Source organism: Mustela erminea, chromosome 1 (genome assembly GCF_009829155.1).
Source record: "Mustela erminea isolate mMusErm1 chromosome 1, mMusErm1.Pri, whole genome shotgun sequence".
NCBI classification, from domain to species: domain Eukaryota; kingdom Metazoa; phylum Chordata; class Mammalia; order Carnivora; family Mustelidae; genus Mustela; species Mustela erminea.
In genome coordinates, this window is record NC_045614.1 from 102,143,688 (window position 1) to 102,163,139 (window position 19,452).

General features: G+C 39.3%; 2 protein-coding genes and 1 long non-coding RNA gene across 8 annotated transcripts in view; 1 reads left to right on the top strand and 2 right to left on the bottom strand.

The window, feature by feature from the left end:
* Nucleotides 1-19,452, top strand: part of IQCG (IQ motif containing G) — a 51,682-nt gene that overhangs the window by 1,502 nt on the left and 30,728 nt on the right. The window contains exons 1-5 of one of the 5 annotated variants that reach the window (XM_032336047.1): nucleotides 5,352-5,698; nucleotides 6,770-6,958; nucleotides 12,125-12,193; nucleotides 13,271-13,538; nucleotides 17,996-18,210. In XM_032336047.1, the coding sequence (XP_032191938.1) occupies nucleotides 12,186-12,193; nucleotides 13,271-13,538; nucleotides 17,996-18,210 (491 nt within the window). In that variant the 5' untranslated portion in view covers nucleotides 5,352-5,698; nucleotides 6,770-6,958; nucleotides 12,125-12,185. Of the gene's footprint in view, nucleotides 1-5,349; nucleotides 5,699-5,730; nucleotides 5,900-6,769; nucleotides 6,959-12,124; nucleotides 12,194-13,270; nucleotides 13,539-17,995; nucleotides 18,211-19,452 lie in introns of those variants that run through there. The other 4 variants (XM_032336073.1, XM_032336038.1, XM_032336066.1 and 1 more) reach the window with 4 other exon arrangements.
* Nucleotides 1,395-19,252, bottom strand: LOC116586304. Its single transcript, XR_004283972.1, has 3 exons — nucleotides 19,241-19,252; nucleotides 12,775-12,780; nucleotides 1,395-1,708 (listed from the first exon to the last, which is right to left on the bottom strand). It is a non-coding gene; the product is annotated as an uncharacterized LOC116586304 (long non-coding RNA).
* On the bottom strand, nucleotides 1,817-5,287 carry RPL35A (ribosomal protein L35a). 2 transcript variants are annotated; one of them, XM_032336098.1, is made up of 5 exons: nucleotides 5,207-5,287; nucleotides 4,421-4,468; nucleotides 3,865-4,017; nucleotides 2,542-2,686; nucleotides 1,817-1,894 (listed from the first exon to the last, which is right to left on the bottom strand). In XM_032336098.1, exons 2-5 carry the CDS (start codon nucleotides 4,429-4,431, stop codon nucleotides 1,871-1,873), a joined length of 333 nt encoding a protein of 110 aa, XP_032191989.1. In that variant the 5' UTR covers nucleotides 4,432-4,468; nucleotides 5,207-5,287; the 3' UTR covers nucleotides 1,817-1,870. The 2 variants fall into 2 exon arrangements, with proteins under 2 accessions (XP_032191989.1, XP_032191999.1); XM_032336108.1 differs by having other exon boundaries at nucleotides 5,162-5,252.

Genomic DNA, 19,452 nt, shown 5'->3' on the forward strand with positions numbered 1-19,452 from the left:
GTGACAGCTTTAGATTTCCTCCACTGTAAGCCTAATCCAGGCACAAATGTCCAGCTGCCTTCCTGGACGTGCTCACAACTGAGTATCCTATAGCTTCCTCAAACTCATCACCCTTCCACTGAAAGATCTTCTAGTTACCCAACTTTGTAAATGCACTATTACCCACCCACAACCCAAGGTAGTAATGTTACCATTGAAGACAGTTGGTCTTTGAATTCTCTTAATCCTTAGTACAGTTTATAAGACCTGGCATAATCCGGCCATTTCTACTTATTTTCCAATTATTGCCCACAATTAGGTTTCAGTTACACTACACAACCCAGTTGAACAGTTCTTTAAATGCCTTCTTTCACATAAACCCTAAAGGTCAATTTTTATGAAATACCTCCCTAAGCATTTCTTTCTCTATTCCTAATCACTCTTAAGAGTACTGATCCATCTTTGGGGCAACTGGGTTGGTCAGTCTGTTAAGCAGTCCACTTGATTTTTGGTTCAGGCCATCTCAGGGTCAAGATGGGAACCCCAAATCTAGCTATGAGCTCTGCAGGGCGTCAGATTCTTTCCCTCTGCCCCTCCCCCAACTCATGCACTCACAAATTTTTAAAAAGTACCAAAACATCTACTTAAATGACATGTTAAGTGAAGTTACTATTAGATTATGCTGTTTCTCAACAACTAAATCTCACTGGAGTACGTCTGTAGATTGGTACTTCTTGCCAGTGACCCAATTTATCAATGTCAATTTCCTTAGGATTCTAATACGCAAATTGTGGCCCGGAGATACACTGCTTAGACCTTGTGAAGAAAACATTAACACGGGACCAAAGCTGCATCTGACCCAACCACCTCTTTTTCCTTTAAGTCATTCTTCCCAAGTAAGCCCAAATGAGACTACAGTACAAATACAACCCATTTCTGTGATACCTGGTATTTTTCCTTCTAACAACTTTGCCTTGAGGACCACCATTGGGCTTGGCACACCATTCTTAGAACTGCTGTATGCTACTCTAAATGTAATTAAAAACTGTAAAAGGGCTCAGTTTGACCAATTCCCAGGTTTCATGTCGGTATCTTCAGTGGAGTATCAAGATTTGGTGGTTAATAAAAGGACTGGCTGGCTGCTACTGCCAACAATCAAGTATCTACAGCCAACATACTGCGACCTGATGCCTTGGTTTAAACTTTATTTCAACAAAATAAAATACCTTGCAGCCCAGCTTTAGTTTCATCTTACACTAAAGTATCTCAATCCTATACTCTACTACATTAAAACATGGAACCAAGCTACACTATCTAGGCAACCTCCCCCTACCCCAACTCACTACAACTTTTTCTTGAGGCATGTATTATTTTGCTATTTTCAACTTACACATTATTAGCAGTCAAGTGTTTTATACTGGCATGCTTTGTCCAGTAACACACCCAAGAATAATCTCATCCTTGCCTATCTAAACAAGCTGCCCAATACCATCAATACAATCCTCATTTTAAGTTCTCACAAGTATCAAGTTTCTTAACCAATCTATACTGAACAAGTGCATACATGCAAGTAATTAAGGAGGTTGTCAAGATAATCTTAAGTTTCTTTCACTGACTCTCAGTCTAAAGAAGGCAATCACATGTAATAAATCACAGTACAGCGTTCAAAGAAACTTAAGTTATAGATCCATTTTGATGTGGGAACCTGGGAAAGTGTTATGTATTGTAACTGCCATTACATATAGCTCCCTGGCTTCCTTGTACTCTGAAAATGCTGGATAATCGCCACCATTTAAATATAGCAACTTGTATTTAGGAAAAAGAAAATGGTAAGCCATTTAACAAAAATACAAGAGAACAAATCTACACCTTTATTTACTTTTCATTAAATTTAAATCCTTGAGGGGTACAGCATCTAGGAAGAAAAAAAAACACGGTGTAATTAGATGCATGTTCCACAACAAATCTGAAAATGTCAGTGCGTACAATATGGATCTGCTCCCACTGTCATATTACTCATCTCTAAAAGGGATCCAATGACTACTTATATCCTAGCAGGGAGAGAACTAAGTTCTTATAGTATCTACATGAACACACTTTAAGAACCAGTACAGGGAACACTGAAAATCCATTTAATTTTGCTTCACATGAGTATCAGTTTTCTTATATAAAATACAGCTATTAACACCTTTTCTAACAAAACTGTCACAATGGAGATGGGAATATCATGAATTATGCCAGGAGAAGGTGAATTTTTTCCAATAACCACTTCTGTGTTCAATAAATCTTTCTCAGAAAATTGTTCTTTAAATACTATCCTCCCCACCCCAAGCTTTAGCAAAATCTGCAATCTAGATACAATCCATTTGAACACTTTGCCTTCACTTTCCCCCTAATGCCAGGAAATCTGGTGTTTCATAATACATCTACAAAGTAGCGGACGATTCTGAAGCACAACTCATGGGGTGATTTTAAAAATCACAATAGTCTTTAGAGGTCAGAGTCCAGACCTCTGAGCTTAGTCTGACCCCAGAGTGTCATATTGCTAATAATTTTACTTACCACACGGATTCTGTGGCCAATGGCTTTAGCAGGAAGGTTGCTTCGGAATTTGGCACGAACCATGCCACTGTTTCCATGAGCACGAGTTACTTTTCCCCAGATTACTCTGGTTTTGTTTGGTTTGCCACCAGGAGTCACTGTGTTGCTGGTTTTAAAAGGGGATAAAAGAGGTATGAGAACATAGCAACAAGCGTAGGGTGATACAAATTCAAGGTGACCTAGTGGTCACCAACTCAACAACTGTAATTAACCACTAAGTCACCTGAGAAATTAAAAAGTCTGGGGCATCATTCATTCAACAAGTATTTGAGTACCTACTGTATGCCAGACACTTTAATAATGTATTTTTTGTTAAGTGTGTAAAACACAAAATTGCAATTTACAAAAAAAATCCCTTTCAGATAACCAAATAGTTAAGTAAAACATACTGTCAGATGCTAATAGATGCAATATTTTTTTTAAAAATTATGGAAAAGCAGAAGGTATCATGGAATGAATCCTAGATGGGCTAAGAGTAGAAATTGAGAGCCCTGAATGCCTTAAATGTCTTAAAGCCTTAAAGACCTTTGTTTTTACTAAAGATGGGGGGGAAATTGGTATCTGAGAAATGGACAGGTGATTTGAGTTATAATTTTTTTTTAGAAGACTTTATGTATTTATTTATTTGACAGAGATGACAAGCAGGCAGAGAAGCAGGCAAAGAGAGAGGAGGAAGCAGGCTCCCCGCTGAGAGACAGACCAGGGGTGGATCCCAGAACTCTGGGACCATGACCTGAGGGGAAGGCAGAGGCTTTAACTCACTGAGCCACCCAGGTGCCCCCTGAATTATAATTTTAAAGGTCTTGTTGGAGGAGGAATGGGTAACAAAGATAAAAGCCATGTCCAGAGATTTTAACTGGTTCCGGGAGTTTGAGAATCAACGATCCAGATACATTTCTAAGCATGTATAACAACATAATTTCAAGAGAGCAACAAAATGAGTTAAAGTACATGAAAAACTGCTCTATTAAGAAGAGACTGGAAGGAGTTGGTGGCTTCCTTTAAACAATTAATAGCTGTCATCTTTCTAAAAGCATTAAGATACCTAAAATCATTTAATAATGTATTTTTTGTTAAGTCTGTAAAACACAAAATTGCAATCAACACTGCCCACCCAAATTAACATCCTTCCATAACCTTCCACGAAGCTTCTTAAAGATCCAAAGTAGAAAACACAACAGTATCAATTACTTTACCAGTATCTTTTGACGATTATTCTTTGAATAGGAAAATGAGACACATCTTAACTAAAAATTTAAGCCATTATTAGTACTATAAACTTACTTCTTTGCTTTGTACACGTAAGCACATCTCTTGCCTAGATAGAATTCCGTTTCATCTCGAGCATATACACCTTCGATTTTAAGAAGAGCTGTGTGCTCCCTCTGGTTGCGGAGACCCCGCTTATAGCCAGCAAAAATGGCCTTGGACCACAGCCTAAGACAAAATAGACGGTAACCGTTAAGTTGTTAAAGGATCGTTTCCCTTCACTGGTAAAGATGTGACTTGCAATGAGCTCTACTCAAAGGTTATCTGCAGCAAACATCTAAGTTTTTCCCACCCTCCCTTTATTTTTTTTTTTAATTTTTATTTATTTATTTGAGAGAGAATGAGCGTGAGAGAGATCAGAGGGAGAAGCAGACTCCCCAAAGAGCTGGCAGCCCGATGCGGGACTTGATCCTGAAGTCTGGGATCATGACCTGAGCCGAAGGCAGTCGCTCAACCAACTGAGCCACCCAGGCGCCCTCCCACCAGCTTTAAGCTCACATTTATGTTCATGCTTGACAGACAAACAAACAAAAAACAACAAATACAATGCAATTATATTTAAAACCCGTACCTTCCAGACATTATTCGGCGTTTTAGAGGAGTCCTGTTCCCAGCAGGCCTTAAAACAAAAAGAACCAGTTTAAAATGTTTCAACGTACGTTTCTCACGGGGTCCTCTCTACGTTTCTTAAATTTGTCAGGCACATTCCTTTTTGCTCGGCATTTCACTTTAAGAGTACGGGGAGACCTTATTATCCCGTGACATCTACATGAAACACAGTCGGGCAACACTTCCCAACCTCAGAGAAAAGCCTGACACCAGCTAACTCCAAAACGAAAGCTACAACGAAAGTGTCAGGATTCCACAGTAAGAGTAGCAGCTCCTGGAAACCCCAAAAGGAAGTCCTGAGAAAATCCATAGCAGGACCAGCAGGAAAAAACTGAAGAGCGAGAAATCCGAGAAGCGCGCAGGAAGACTGAAGCACTGAGTGGGAAAGGAAATGCTGAGGAAACGGAGACCGTAGATATAGCCAGGTCTGGAGTGGGAACACAAGAAAAAGAACTCATCGTAAAGGAGCCACTGCTTCCAAAGGGGTACTACATACAGGCAACATGTATCTATGAGTCCGCCAAGGCCCAGGAAGCAACACCGATTACGGGAGCTCCCGTTCTCCGGGCGTGCGGGGACCAGCAGAATCAGTCCCCCATCTCCTCAATCCTGTCCTTCCTGTTGCTGGAATCCATAAAAATCACTCGCCGACACGGCCTCCGAAACGCACCACTGCCCCGCCGAGGCATATTGCTGAGCTCACCTCACTTACTTGCGCCCAAAGTTCAGCAACAAGAATTCCACTCACCTCCACAAGCCCCAAGATGGCGGAAAAAGAAAGGCGAAGTCCCCCCGCGTGGCCTTGTGGGATAAACACCTCTCAGCCCCGCCCCAAGTTTAGGCATCTTCCGCAATCGCCAGAAAGGGGCGGGGGGAGGAGCCTCGGATGTCTTTTTTGACTGAAACAAACCATATTCAGAAGCACTCTAACAGTTCTTTCTCCAAGTTCTTTTGTCTTTTTGAGCTTTAACGCGTATTATTTTGAAACAGAGGGAGGCAATATGGTAGCCAGCTAGAGGCTGAGCGTTGCCCGGGAAACACCAGAGCTTGGTTTCTTAGGTGGAAAAAAACTGAAGCGGGACTGGAGGATATCTCCCCGCCTCGGGTATCCCAGATTTGATTCGCCGACATGGGGGTATCTTCCTCTGCTACTACAGAGGAGTAGGTGAACCGAGACTCCGATCCTAGCGTCGAAGAGAAAGGCCAGGAGCACGAAGGCAGGAGGAGTTCTTCCTTTAAGGTTTTCCCGCTTACTCCTTTCCTCCTGCTCCTTTATATCTTTCAAGAAGTGACCTAAGTTCTTACCTGCATCCTTCGTTTTTACTCCAGAGTAAATAGGACTGCCCTGAAAAGCCTTTAATGCCTTTTAAAGATAACTCATTCCTCTGCCAGACAAACTCGCGGGGCGCCCAGCACCGTGCCTACAAGAAATGGGTCTTCGGTAAATAGTTGGAGACGAGATGGATTAGTGGATATCAGATTTACGTTGCCTAATTATTGCACATTTATTTGGGTTTCTCTATGGGCTCGTTCATTTATTCAGCAATTTATTGATGAATTACCATGTACCAAGCTTTGTTCTTGGCTCGGAGGACACTGCTATAAACGAAAAACCACAGAAGTCTCTGCCCTCATAGAGCTTGCTTACATCCTAGTAAGGGGAGCAAGACAATAAGCAAGCAAATGATATGGCACATTAGAAGGTGACGTGAGGAAAATTTTCTCTATGGAGAAAAAAAAATTAAGCAGGGAGGGAGGCCACTATTTAAAAAAAAAAAGAAAAAGAAAAAAAAAAGGCTTTTACTCCGAGATGAGAAACCATTAGGAGGTTCTGTGTGGAGGAGTGACTCAATTTGACTTCCATTTTAACAGGGTCCCTCTGTTGAGACTGAAGGGAGCAAGAACACCAGCAGGGAGATCAATTAGGAGACTATTGTAATGAACCTGATAGATGATGGCATGTAGACAGAGTGGATAAATACTGGAATTCCGAATATATTTTCAGTGTAACCGTGACATGGTTCGCTGATGGATAAGAAATGGGAGAGAGGAATAAAGGATGGCTCCAAATTTTATGAGATATCTATAAATCATATTTGAAGTCCTTTCTTAAATACATCAGGATGGAATGTTCATACCTTATAACCCACTCTGTCTATCCAGTATTCTCTGTCCCAGAAATACACTAAAAATCCTGCTATTAAATGTACTAGAAATCCAAATGTAAGTAGTCCTGGGAGGAATAATGCATTAAATGTGAGTTTTATTTCTTTGTTCTTTCATTCACTCTATAAATACTTCTTGAGCACAGTGCCTGAAACAATGTAACAGTGAGCGTCTCCATCATCCTCCTGCTTTCCTGACACTTAACAGTTTAATAGGGGAAAATGACAAATAGGAGTGCAATGAGTGTTTGAAGAGTGGAGTCCTGATCCAGCCTGTTGAGTTAAGTAAAGTGTCACTTACAGAAGTGTCATTTAGGGCATTTTTCAAACTGCAAGTGAGGGCCAGTAGTAGATTGTGATTATAATACTTCATAGTATTATAGGCAAAATATGATAGAATCAAAATTATCAGAGTATCATACATATTAAGGGTAAATTGTTATGTGAAACTTATTTCAGTTATTTAATGTATATATATTTATATATATGTATGCATATGCACACTATATAAAAAAAAACTATGTAGGTAGGCCATTGCATCAGTCACTGTTGCTCTGGATGAAAACAGTGATAGAGTTCAGAATTTCTTTTTTTTTTTTTAAGATTTTACTTATTATTTGACAGAGAGAGATACAGTGAGATAGGGAACACAAGCAGGGGGAGTGGGAGAAGAAGAACCAGTCTTCCTGTTGAGCAGAGAGCCCGATGTGGGGCTCAATCCTAGAACACTGGGATCATGACCTGAGCCAAAGGCAGACACTTAACGACTGAGCCACCCAGGTGCCCTGAGTTCAGAATTTCATAAAGGGTTTGCTTACAGAAATGTAGGCAGGAGTGAAACTATAAGGGATGACATAGTGTCCAGGGAAATGGAGCAGAAATAGTTACCCAAGCCCCCAAGAAAGAGCAATGTGGAGAGGATTGTCTGCCAGTTGCCATGGCCTTTGATAGAAACATAGCCAACCCATGGTGATCTGGCAGGGAGGGAGCTGAGAGGATAAACACCTGGTCTCACTCTTCTACACTTACCAAGTCTCCTGTTGATGCGTTCCATTTGGGTCAGTCTGTCAGGGCGTAAGAAATGGTGGAGACTGGATTTGGAGCAAATGACAGATGCCTAGCCAGATGCCACTGATTTAGGTTGGTACCTGATGGATCAGTGGGACCTTACAAGTTGAAGAATGAAGGGAAAAATGGCTCAAAAAGAAGAAATAGCATGTGCAAAGACCCTGAGTTAGAAGGGGTCATGATTCCATAGAAGAACTGAAAGAAGCCCCTTAAGCCTGGAGCCAGGAGAACAAGAAAAGGGCAGTGCCAAGTGGGTATCTGAAGAGGAATAGAGCAGGCCAGATCATGCAGGCCTTATGGGCCAAGTTTTGAATTTTAGCTTTTGTCCTAAGGCCATGAGAAACCACAGAAAGGTTCTAAGGAAAGACATGATTAGATTTTCAGCTTTAAAAAATTGATTTTCTATTTTTTATTTTAAAAATAAAACAAGATGAAATCAGAGAGGGAGACAAACCATAAGAGACTCTTAATCATAGCAAACAAACTTGAGGGTTGCTGGAATGTAGGCAGATGGAGGGATAGGATGACCCGGTAATGGACTTTGGGGAGGGCGTGTGATGTAATAAGCACTGGGTTTTATATAAGACTGATGAATCACTGACCTCTACCTGAGAAACCAGTAATATAAGTTAATTGAATTTAAATTTTTACAATGGGGGGGGGGGAAACAGTTTGGACCTGGATTTAAGAGAAATGAAAACCATTAGAAGTGTAATTTCAGTTTAAATGTGCCAACTATTTAAATAGACTAAAATGAAACATTTGGAAATTTGATTACATATTTTTCCCTTTGAAGTAATAGTTTTTTTGTGTGTGGTTTTTGTTTTTGTTTTTGTTTTTGTTTTAATACTGATTTTTAGAAGAGGATATCAAGGTAATTGCATATTTGGGAAATGACAGTTTTTCTGAGAATCATGAGAAGCCTAACAGCCCATTACAAAGTTAGAGCTGGAATACTCTAGATTAAATAATAAGCTGTCTCTTGTAGGTATTGATACACCAGCCATCTCCTTAGAAAACAAAGAAATGTTATTCTTCCACCTTATGGACCATAAGAAACTTGCTGTGAAATGCTATTTGCTAGGCCTTCCTGTTGATTTTCATAAGTAACTCTTGCTTCCTTATTATAACTTATCTCCAGCTCCTTTACATCATCATTTGTATTTCCATCTACAAAATTAAAAATAATATATAATCATTCTTTAAAAAGAAAAAAAGATCACTTCCAACTTGGAGGCTATTAGAGTTGTTCAAGTAAGTAACAGCATCAGTTCCAGCATGGCATTGGGGAACATGGAAATAGAAGATAAAGCCACAGGACTTTGTGATGGTTTGGATTAAGAAATGCTGGTGTCACAAAAGGATGGAAGATGCTCTTGGATCGGAAGAATAAACATTGTTAAAATGTCTATACTGCCTAGAGCAATCTATACTTTTAATGCTATTCCGATAAAAATTCCACCGGTATTCTTCAAAGAGCTGGAGCAAATAATCCTAAAATTTGTATGGAATCAGAAGAGACCCCGAATCGCTAAGGAAATGTTGAAAAACAAAAATAAAACTGGGGGCATCACGTTACCTGATTTCAAGCTTTACTACAAAGCTGTGATCACCAAGACAGCATGGTACTGGCATAAAAACAGACACATAGACCAGTGGAACAGAGTAGAGAGCCCAGATATGGACCCTCAACTCTATGGTCAAATAATCTTCGACAAAACAGGAAAAAATATACAGTGGAAAAAAGACAGTCTCTTTAATAAATGGTGCTGGGAAAACTGGGCAGCTATATGTAGAAGAATGAAACTCGAACATTCTCTTACACCGTGCACAAAGATAAACTCAAAATGGATAAAAGACCTCAATGTGAGACAGGAATCCATCAGAATCCTAGAGGAGAACATAGGTAGTAGTCTCTTCGATATCAGCCACAGCAACTTCTTTCAAGATATGTCTCCAAAGGCAAAGGAAACAAAAGCGAAGATGAACTTTTCGGACTTCATCAAAATCAAAAGCTACTGCACAGCAAAGGAAACAGTCAAGAAAACAAAGAGGCAACCCACAGAATGGGAGAAGATATTTGCAATGACAGTACAGACAAAAGGTTGATATCCAGGATCTATAATGAACTCCTCAAACTCAACACACACAAAACAGACAATCATATCAAAAAATGGGCAGAAGATATGGACAGACACTTCTCCGATCAAGACATACAAATGGATATCAGACACATGAAAAAATGTTCATCATCACTAACCATCAGGGAGATTCAAATTAAAACTACATTGAGATATCACCTTACACCAGTTAGAATGGCCAAAATTAGCAAGACAGGAAACAACATGTGTTGGAGAGGATGTGGAGAAAGGGGAACCCTCTTACACTGTTGGTGGGAATGCAAGTTGGTGCAGCCTCTTTGGAGAACAGTGTGGAGATTCCTCAAGAAATTAAAAATAGAACTTCCCTATGACCCTGCCATTGCACTCCTGGGTATTTACCCCAAAGATACAGATGTAGTGAAAAGAAGGGCCATCTGTACCCCAATGTTTATAGCAGCAATGGCCACGGTCGCCAAACTGTGGAAAGAACCAAAATGCCCTTCAACGGATGAATGGATAAGGAAGATGTAGTCCATATACACTATGGAGTATTATGCCTCCATCAGAAAGGACGAATACCCAACTTTTGTAGCAACATGGACGGGACTGGAAGAGATTATGCTGAGTGAAATAAGTCAAGCAAAGAGTCAATTATATGGTTTCACTTATTTGTGGAGCATAACAAAAAGCATGGAGGACATGGGGAGTTAGAGAGAAGGGGGTTGGGGTAAATTGGAAGGGAAGGTGAATCATGAGAGACTATGGACTCTGAAAAACAATCTGAGGGGTTTGAAGTGGTGGGGGGGTGAGACGTCGGGGTACCAGGTGGTGGGTATTATAAGTGGCACGGATTGCATGGAGCACTGGGTGTGGTGAAAAAATAATGATACTGTTATGCTGAAAATAAATAAAAGAAAAAAAAAAAAGAAATGCTGGTGTCAGATGAAGGAGGAATGGGGGTGCCTGGGTGGCTTAATCAGTTGAGCCTCTGCATCTTGGCTCAGGTCATGATCCCAGGGTCCTGGGATGGAACCCTGAGCTCAACTCCCTGCTCATCTAGGAGTCTACTCCTCACTCTCCCCATGGCTCTCCCCCTGCTACTTCTCTCTCACAAATAAAGAAATAAAACCTTAAAAAAAACAATAAAAAAAGATGAAGGAGGAATGATTCTTAGATTTCTAACATTGAGGAACGAAAGGGCGTAACAGTGTGAGCACAATGGATGCCGCATCAGCAAGCCCTATCTTACCTGCATGAAGCACATTTATCTATGCCCCAGGCCTAAAAAAAAGGAAAAATAGAGAAACAACAACGACACATCAAAAGGGCAAAACGTTCTTTACACAATGATACTTCCTCTTAAGACCACCCTTGTACCAGAAAATTGGGCTAGTTTGGAGTATCTTTTTTTCAATTTACATAAAGATTCTGTTTTATATGTTTTCATTTTTACATATGATACTTCTCTTGTATGAGATATATTTGTATCCTCCTTCTTAGAGTCACTTTGTTGTGGACAAAATCATACTGGAAATTTACCATTATTCATTTAGCATAGAACAAAATTCTCCATAGGGTGTTCTCCTTGTAAAGCTTGTTTAAGCAGAACAGATTTTGGCTTATGGAGGGGTAATGTCTTGATAGTAGTCTTAGTAAACTGATTTTAAGGAGAAATACAGCTTTTCTAAATAAAATCTCAAGTGTTCTTCTAAGTCCAGATACAATAAACTTTGTTATCTGGCAGGTCAGTGAGATGGAATGATCAAGTCAAATATTTTAATAATCAGAATAACAGAAAAGTAAATCTATTACATAGATATTGCCAGTTAAAAAATCAGAATATAATAAAGTATGAAAACCATGTTGTATATTAATTTACCATAAGAAGAGATTCAAGGGGTGCCTGGGTGGCTCAGTAGGTTAAAGCCTCTGCCTTTGGCTCAGGTCATGGTCCCAGGGTCCTGGGATCGAGCCCCACATTGGGCTCTCTGCTTAGCGGGGAGCCTGCTTCCTCCTCTCTCTCTGCCTGCCTCTCTGCCTACTTGTGATCTCTGTCAAATAAATAAATAAAATCTTTAAAAAAAAAGAAATTCAAAAATTGCATTTATCAATAGTTGCTTTTGTCAGTATTTAAGCTGACTACTTAATAGTTCTGCATCACATGATGTCAGGGGTTCTTCCATCTCTGGGGCTGCTCTAATAAGCAAAGAGAAGAGATCAGCTGCAGCTCTTATAATTCTTTAATTTTCTCTTATTAAAAGGGTATAGGAGTAATTTAATTGTCATTCAACACTCCCTTAAACTAATCTCAATGTTTTCTTCTCATTTTAGGTGACTGGGTTTTTTGTGAGATTGTAAATGTACCACGGAAGTTACAATTAATTTGAGAAGAATGGAAGAGTATGTTCAAAATTCCAATTTATTTTGTTACCTATTTCTTTATTATCTATTTATTTAAATTATGCCTTATCTTGAATTTATTTATCTGTTGCTATGAACAAATTACCCCAAAGCTTAGTAACTTAAAATATCAACATTTATTATTTCACATAGTTTCTGTAGGTCAAGAGTTTGGAAACAGCTTTGCTGGATAGTTCTAGCTTTTCAATCATAAGACTGAAGTTGGCCAGGGCTGCAATCATCTGAAAATTTGATGGGCTGGAAGATCCATGTCCAACATGGTTCATTTACAGAGCTGGGGAGTTGATGCTGGCTGTGGGCAAGAGGCCTTAGATCTACACCCTCACAAACTTCTCCAAAGACCTGCTTAAGTGTCCCCATGGCAAGGCATCCAACTTCTTACAGACTGAGAGATAGGAGAGAGAGAGTAAGGGAGAAGCTGCAATGTCTTTTATCACCTAACCTTAGAACCCACAGTATCCTCCTGGTTACATAGGTTAGGTGGTCCTATTAGTGTGGGGGAGACTACAAAAGGGTATGGATACAAGAAGGTGAGAATCCTATGGACCCATTTTGGAGACTGGCTACTACATACTGTTTTTGTTTTTAATGTATTTATTTTTTTAAGTAAACTCTGTGCCCGATGTAGGGTTCGAACTCATAATCCCAAGATCAAGAGTCACATGCTACATTGACGGAGCCAGCCAGGCACTCCTGCCAAATTCTGCTCTTCATTAATCATGAGCCACTTATGATTAGCATTTAAAGATGTTGTAAAAAAAAAAAAAAGTTGATTTGGCCCAAATTCAAATTGGTTAACCCATAGTATGGGTTACATAGAGTTATTAAACAGTTAGTGGCTTGCCTTTGGTTGGTCAGGATGTCAAAGGGAGATATTTAGCAGAACCACATGTAAACTCCTACTTTCATTCTTTATCTTGGTTATATGACAATATGGATGTCACAGACGCCAATCTATATGCTGCCTATGCATTTGAGTTGAAGCAACTTTTAAACATTTGGTGACTGATTTACTTTTTTCTTTCTTTCCTTTTTTTTTTTTTTTTTTTTTTAAAGAGGCCAACTAGAAGGCTCAAATCTTCCAGCAAAAGTCTGGCATTCTGAGGTGACAGTGTCAGTAATAGGCGAGCCACCCAGTGCTGTAGAAGAAGAAAAAGAAATAGCTGAAGAAACAGACAGAGAAGTCATCCCGGAAATCATAGAGCCACTCTCCATTCTAGATGTGCTGAGGATCTCTGCAGTTCTGGAAGATACCACAGACCAGCTCTCTATTCTAAACTATATCATGCCAGTTCAGTATGAAGGAAGACAAAGCATCAGCATGGTATATACACTCACCATTATATAACTTTTGCTTTCTTGTCTTTTTATTTCTCTATCACTTAGAGTACTTATGCTATCAAATTTAACATGGGACATAGCACCTTTATCTCAAATAAAAAGGACTATAATAATTACCTGAGATATGTACTCTGAACTGATGGAGTAAAATAACTATAGCTCAAGATACATTGCCAGTCAGAATATACTTTTCTTCCAGTATGTTGGCATTATTCAAAAAGGCCTATAATAAATCAATATAAATATAGTACATGTACTGAGAGTAGCTAGTTTACTGAATTGCCCCACCTGTCTTATATTTCTTAGCTGCTGAAAGCTAACTGAACCCTCTGGGGAAGAAATTCAGCTGGACCTTCTCAATGTTTCTTTATTCTTTTTTTTTTTTTTTTAAGATTTTATTTATTTATTTGACAGAGATCACAAGTAGGCAGAGAGGCAGGCAGAGAGAGAAGGGAATCAGGCTCCCCGCTGAGCAGAGAGCCCAATGTGGGGCTCGATCCCAGGACCCTGAGATCATGACCTGAGCTAAAGGCAGAGGCTTAACCCACTGAGCCACCCAGGCGCCCCATGTTTCCTTATTCCAAAAAGACTGTGGTACTGTTGAATATGTTACAACCTGTTTTTGTGAATAGCCAGCCGGGTCATTATGTCAGCCTTTCCATTTTCGGTGATGTTATGGACTCCTCCTCAAAATGCTATTTGAGTTATCAAAAAACTCAGCTTGGTAGTGAGCAAAATCTTTATAAATTTTTAACTCTTTTAAATTTTCTTTAAAGATTTGTGTTACCCATGGGAGGGGTAAAAGAAGAGGGAGAGAGAATCCTCAAGCAGATTCCCTGCTGAGCGCAGAGCCCTACACAGGCTTGATCCCAGGACCCTGAGATCATGACCTGAGCCAAAACCAAGAGTCCGTCCCTCAACTGATTGAACCACCCAGGCACCCCAAGCTCTTGTAAATTTTTAAAACTTAGGTTATAGATATAAAATGAAAAGAACTTATTATTATTATCATTATTATTTTTTTTTTTTTTTGAGAGAGAGAGTGTGAGAGCAAGCAGGGGACAGAGGGGCAGGAGAGGGAGAGGGAGAATCCCAAGCAGGCTTCATTCCCAGCACAGAGCTGGACGTGGGGCTTGATCTCACAACGTTGAAATCATAACCAAGCTGAAATCAAGAATCATATGCTTAACCGACTGAGCCACTCAGGTACCCCAGAAAAGAACTTATAAGTACAAATACACATTTATTACATTCAGCAAAATTACATTATATACTTTGTACAGCATACATTGTTTTTGATTCTCTAACAAATGAAAGTTGCTATATAAACAACAGAGTAAATTGCTTCCCACATCTAACAGAAAAGAAGTTTATATTTATTGTAACTAGATAAATTTCCCTTTCATTGCTCCTTACCACTTTTAAATTGTTGTTGTTGTTATATGTATAGTCTGGGTGTAAAGCTTTGCTTTTTTAATTTTTTGTAAAGCTTTTATTAAAGTTTAAAAATTAAAATTTTAAAAGGACACTAGATTTTGAGTCAGGTGGCCTTTGCAGTTTAGTTGTATACTATGTGCAATTCATTTCACTTTCTGGATTTTCATATTCTTATTTGTAAAATGTGATGGAGCTTTTTGTGTTTTTTTTTTAAGATTTTATTTTTAAGTAACCTCCATACCCAACATGGGACTTGAACTCACAACCCCAAGATCTAGAGTCGCATCCTCCACTGACTGTGCAAATCAGGGGTTCCTAAAGTATAATGGAATTTTAACTAAATGATCCATATCATCCCTTCCAGTGCTAACATCCTATGAGTTTTTGGGTAGTTTTAAAATGACATTAATGGGTATATCAAGAATTTTGTAACAAATTAATTTTTTTTAATCAATTTATGAAAGGTAAAGAGATTGGAAACCCAAGAACTAAGGCTTTCAGTGCATTTAAAACAAGAGTCTAATTCATACATTAATCTAGTAAACAAACAGTAAAAAAGAGTCTAGTGTTTCCTTCTATTTATTGTCTCCCTCAGTAGGAATCAAAAATAAAAAGATAGTTAACAAGATAAAGTTTTATGATACTTATCAATGATAGTTACTGTATCAGGCTAAAAAAGGGTAATTTGCCTTCAGAGAAACTCAGGAGAGGATGGAAAACCCAAATTTATAAACAATTCAGCAATGATCACCACTTCAGTAAATTAAAGAACAAAAATTTTGCACTGTTTTTTCTGGTTTATGATAGTGATCTTTTTTTTTTTTTTTTTAAAGATTTTATTTATTTTTCAGAGACAGAGGGAGAGAGCGCGAGCGAGCACAGGCAGACAGAGAGGCAGGCAGAGGCAGAGGGAGAAGCAGGCTCCCTGCCGAGCAAGGAGCCCGATGTGGGACTCGATCCCAGGACCCTGGGATCATGACCTGAGCCGAAGGCAGCTGCTTAACCAACTGAGCCACCCAGGCGTCCCTATGATAGTGATCTTAACCCACAAAATTTTCCACCTTAACAGAGGCCCTGCTTATGATTTCATAGTAGTGTATATAATAAAGACTTACATTCTTACCTTTTTTTTTTTAAAGATTTTATTTATTTTATATAGAGAGATCACAAGTAGACAGAGAGGTAGGCAGAGAGAGAGAGAGAGAGAGAGAGAGAGAGAGGGAGGGAAGCAGGCTCCCCGCTGAGCAAAGAGCCCGATTCGGGACTTGATCCCAGGACCCTGAGATCATGACCTGAGGTGAAGGCAGTGGCTTAACCCACTGAGCCACCCAGGCACCCTCCCCCCCTTTTTTTTTTTTTACCCCCCATCCACTCTTATCTTGATTAATAGAAGCCTAACAGCCCTTTCCTCAATGTAATTTAGTTCCACAACCTTTTAAAATTGTGAGCCTTTTAAAATAACTTTTTGTTTTTTACTTCATAATACTAGTTCTAACTTACAAATTTTACAATGCCATTGCTCTGTAAGTACATAGGATATATATTTTAAATCCTTAGTAGGTATGTGGATGTTTTCTTTCTCCAAAGGCTGCATTCATATTGTTTAGCCTTAGAACAACCTTGGGATGAAAGGTTAGTTAGCTTTATGCCTCCTTTATAACTATTTTTATAGCTAAGGACATCTCCAAATAGATTTTCAATGGTAAATCATGGATTTGATGTAATGATGAAAAAAAAATACTAATATACCAGATTCTACCAGAAGTGGGAGTAATTTGACCAAAATTTGAGAAGAGCTCCCATGAAGAGATACTGTTTCTCTTACCTTTTCCCTTAGGGTCTAATACCCTGCCCTGTACATAGTATATACTATACAAAAATATTTTTAGTGAGTGGACTAAAACATTTAGCTAGTTCTTTAAGTTCTCTCTTTAAAAAATTCATACTTATTTGTAGTAATCAGTAAATCAGGCTGCCTGACATAGTTGTCTCCTTTTCCAGATGCCCAAGTATAAAGGTAGAGGAAAAATAGAGAAATAGAAACAGCTTCCAAGGCCTTACACTTTTCCTTTCCTATCTAAGTAAAATCTGAAATAATAACCATCCTTAAGGTTTTCTTATGTCCAGGTAAATTTCAGCTTAACTGTTGAAATTCTACTTTTCTGTACTCTTTGTAGCCAGTCAAATTAATTTTAATTTAAAAGAGTACTTTAAAATATAATTCTTGGGGTGCTTGGGTGGCTCAGTGGGTTAAAGCCTCTGCCTTCGGCTCAGGTCATGATCCCAGGTTCCTGGGATCAAGCCCCACATCAGGCTCTCTGCTCAGCAGGGAGCCTGCTTCCTCCTCTCTCTCTGCCTGCCTCTCTGCCTACTTGTGATCTCTGTCTGTCAAATAAATGAATAAAATCTTTAAAAATAAAAATAAAAATAATTCTTAATTAAGGCAGCGTTTTGTTTTGTTCTTGCCTACAGATGTTTTCCCCCGATCTGAATCTTTGCTTATTGTTGATGTAAAGAAAAATGCAGTTGAGTCTGTTTATTAACCTTTCATGGATTGTTTTTTTTAAACATTTCTGGGCTAGTTGAAGTTTAGCTAAGGAAGATTGAGGCTTTATCAATATGCAGACAAACCTTCCTTCTGTGCATCGGGTCAGCACAAGAATTTAACTAATCATAACAAGTGCAGAACTGACATAATTCTGTGTGCTTTTCTAAATGCTTTATGTATATTTATTTAATCCTCATAATAACTATGAGGGCAGGTAGTCTTAAAGTTTACCAAGTGGTAAGTTGAGGAAAGACAGGCAAAAGGAATGTTGTCTCAAGGCAGGAAGGCACAAAATAGCAGGACGTGATCTGGGTTGCTGAAGAAAAGGGTAATTTTCTTGTGTTTTGAGTACAAGTGGCAGAAGGTGAGGTTGAAAAATGTAGGCAGAAGCCCTGGTATAGCATTGTTTCCTTATTTTTAAAATCTGTCTTACACAGAACATCATTTCTTTCTAGAAGAAAAACAAGAGCTTAGAAAAACTTCCAGAGGCTTCAAGACCCTTAAAAATAACCAGTCCATTCTTACCTAAAGAAGAAACCAAGTTGCCAGAAATCCAAAAAGGAAGCCAGTTTACCAACGAGTTTAACAAAATGCAAGATCTTGTCTTCAAAACACCTACAAGACAGACCATAATGTCTGTGGAGATACTGAAGAAAATTCAGATTGATAGGTAAAGAAGGCATGCATATTTGGAAATGTAATAGTATATTTATGATGGATGAAAAATGGGTGCAGGGGTGGCTGACTGCTGTCTTCTCTTAGGGATTGGTAATTAGATGCAAAGGTACTGCTGATAACAGGATTAGCTAAAGACTGCCTGGAGGGAGTCTGGTACAGGTATGGTGGCTATATGATCATAGGCAAGTTGTTGAGACTTTGCGTCCAGTTTTTAAAAGTGAAAATAATTATAGCAACTTTGCAACATCAGTGTGAGGATTAGAAATAAGGCTGCAGCCAAGTGCCTGGCACAAATAAAAGTAGCTGTTATGATGGCTTATCCACGAGTAAGAGATGCCATTCAAGTAGCCCACTTTTTTTTTTTTAAGATTTTATTTTATTTTTATTTCTTTTTAAGATTTTATTTATTTATTTGACAGACAGAGATTACAAGTAGGCAGAGAGGCAGGCAGAGCCAGAGAGAGGGAAGCAGGCTCCCTGCTGAGCAGAGAGCCCGATGCAGGGCTCGATCCCAGGACCCTGGGATCATGACCTGAGCCAAAGGCAGAGGCTTTAACCCACTGAGCCACCCAGGCGCCCCTATTTTATTTATTTGACAGAGATCACAAGCAGGCAGAGAGGCAGGCGTAGGGAGGTGGGGGTGGGAAGCAGGCTCCCCGCTAAGCAGAGAGCCCGAGGGGGGCGCTTGATCCCAGGACCCTGGGATCACAACCTGAGCCAAAGGCAGAGGCTTTAACCTACTGAGCCCCCCAGGCGCCCCTAAGTAGCCCACTTTTAAGCTGAGTTTTAATCCTGAGAATTTCTTAAAGGCAGTCTCAGTTTCCACTGTCTCATTAATCAGTTTTTTATCAGGCTTGCTGACAAGGAAGTCTGTTAAGTTTAAAAGAGGATGTAACATTATGCTAAGAATTGTTAGTAAATGAATGTTTATAGTAATGACCCAGGGCCACTAGCCATATCCAGCCTGTAGTCTGTTTTTGAAAATAAATTTTATTTGAATACAGCATTGCCTGTTTGTTTACATATTTCTTGCTGCTTTCGTGAGTAGCAAAGCTGAGTAGTTGCAACAGAGAATTTATGGCCTGCAAAGCCAAAAATATTTACAGTTTCCCCCTTTATAGGAAAAATTTGCCAACTCCTGCATCAGAGGGCTAATGTTTCTTGTGAAATCAGTCTGGCTCAGATTTGCATACATGACAGAAAGGTGTCCTGCTTATAAATACCAATCTAGTTA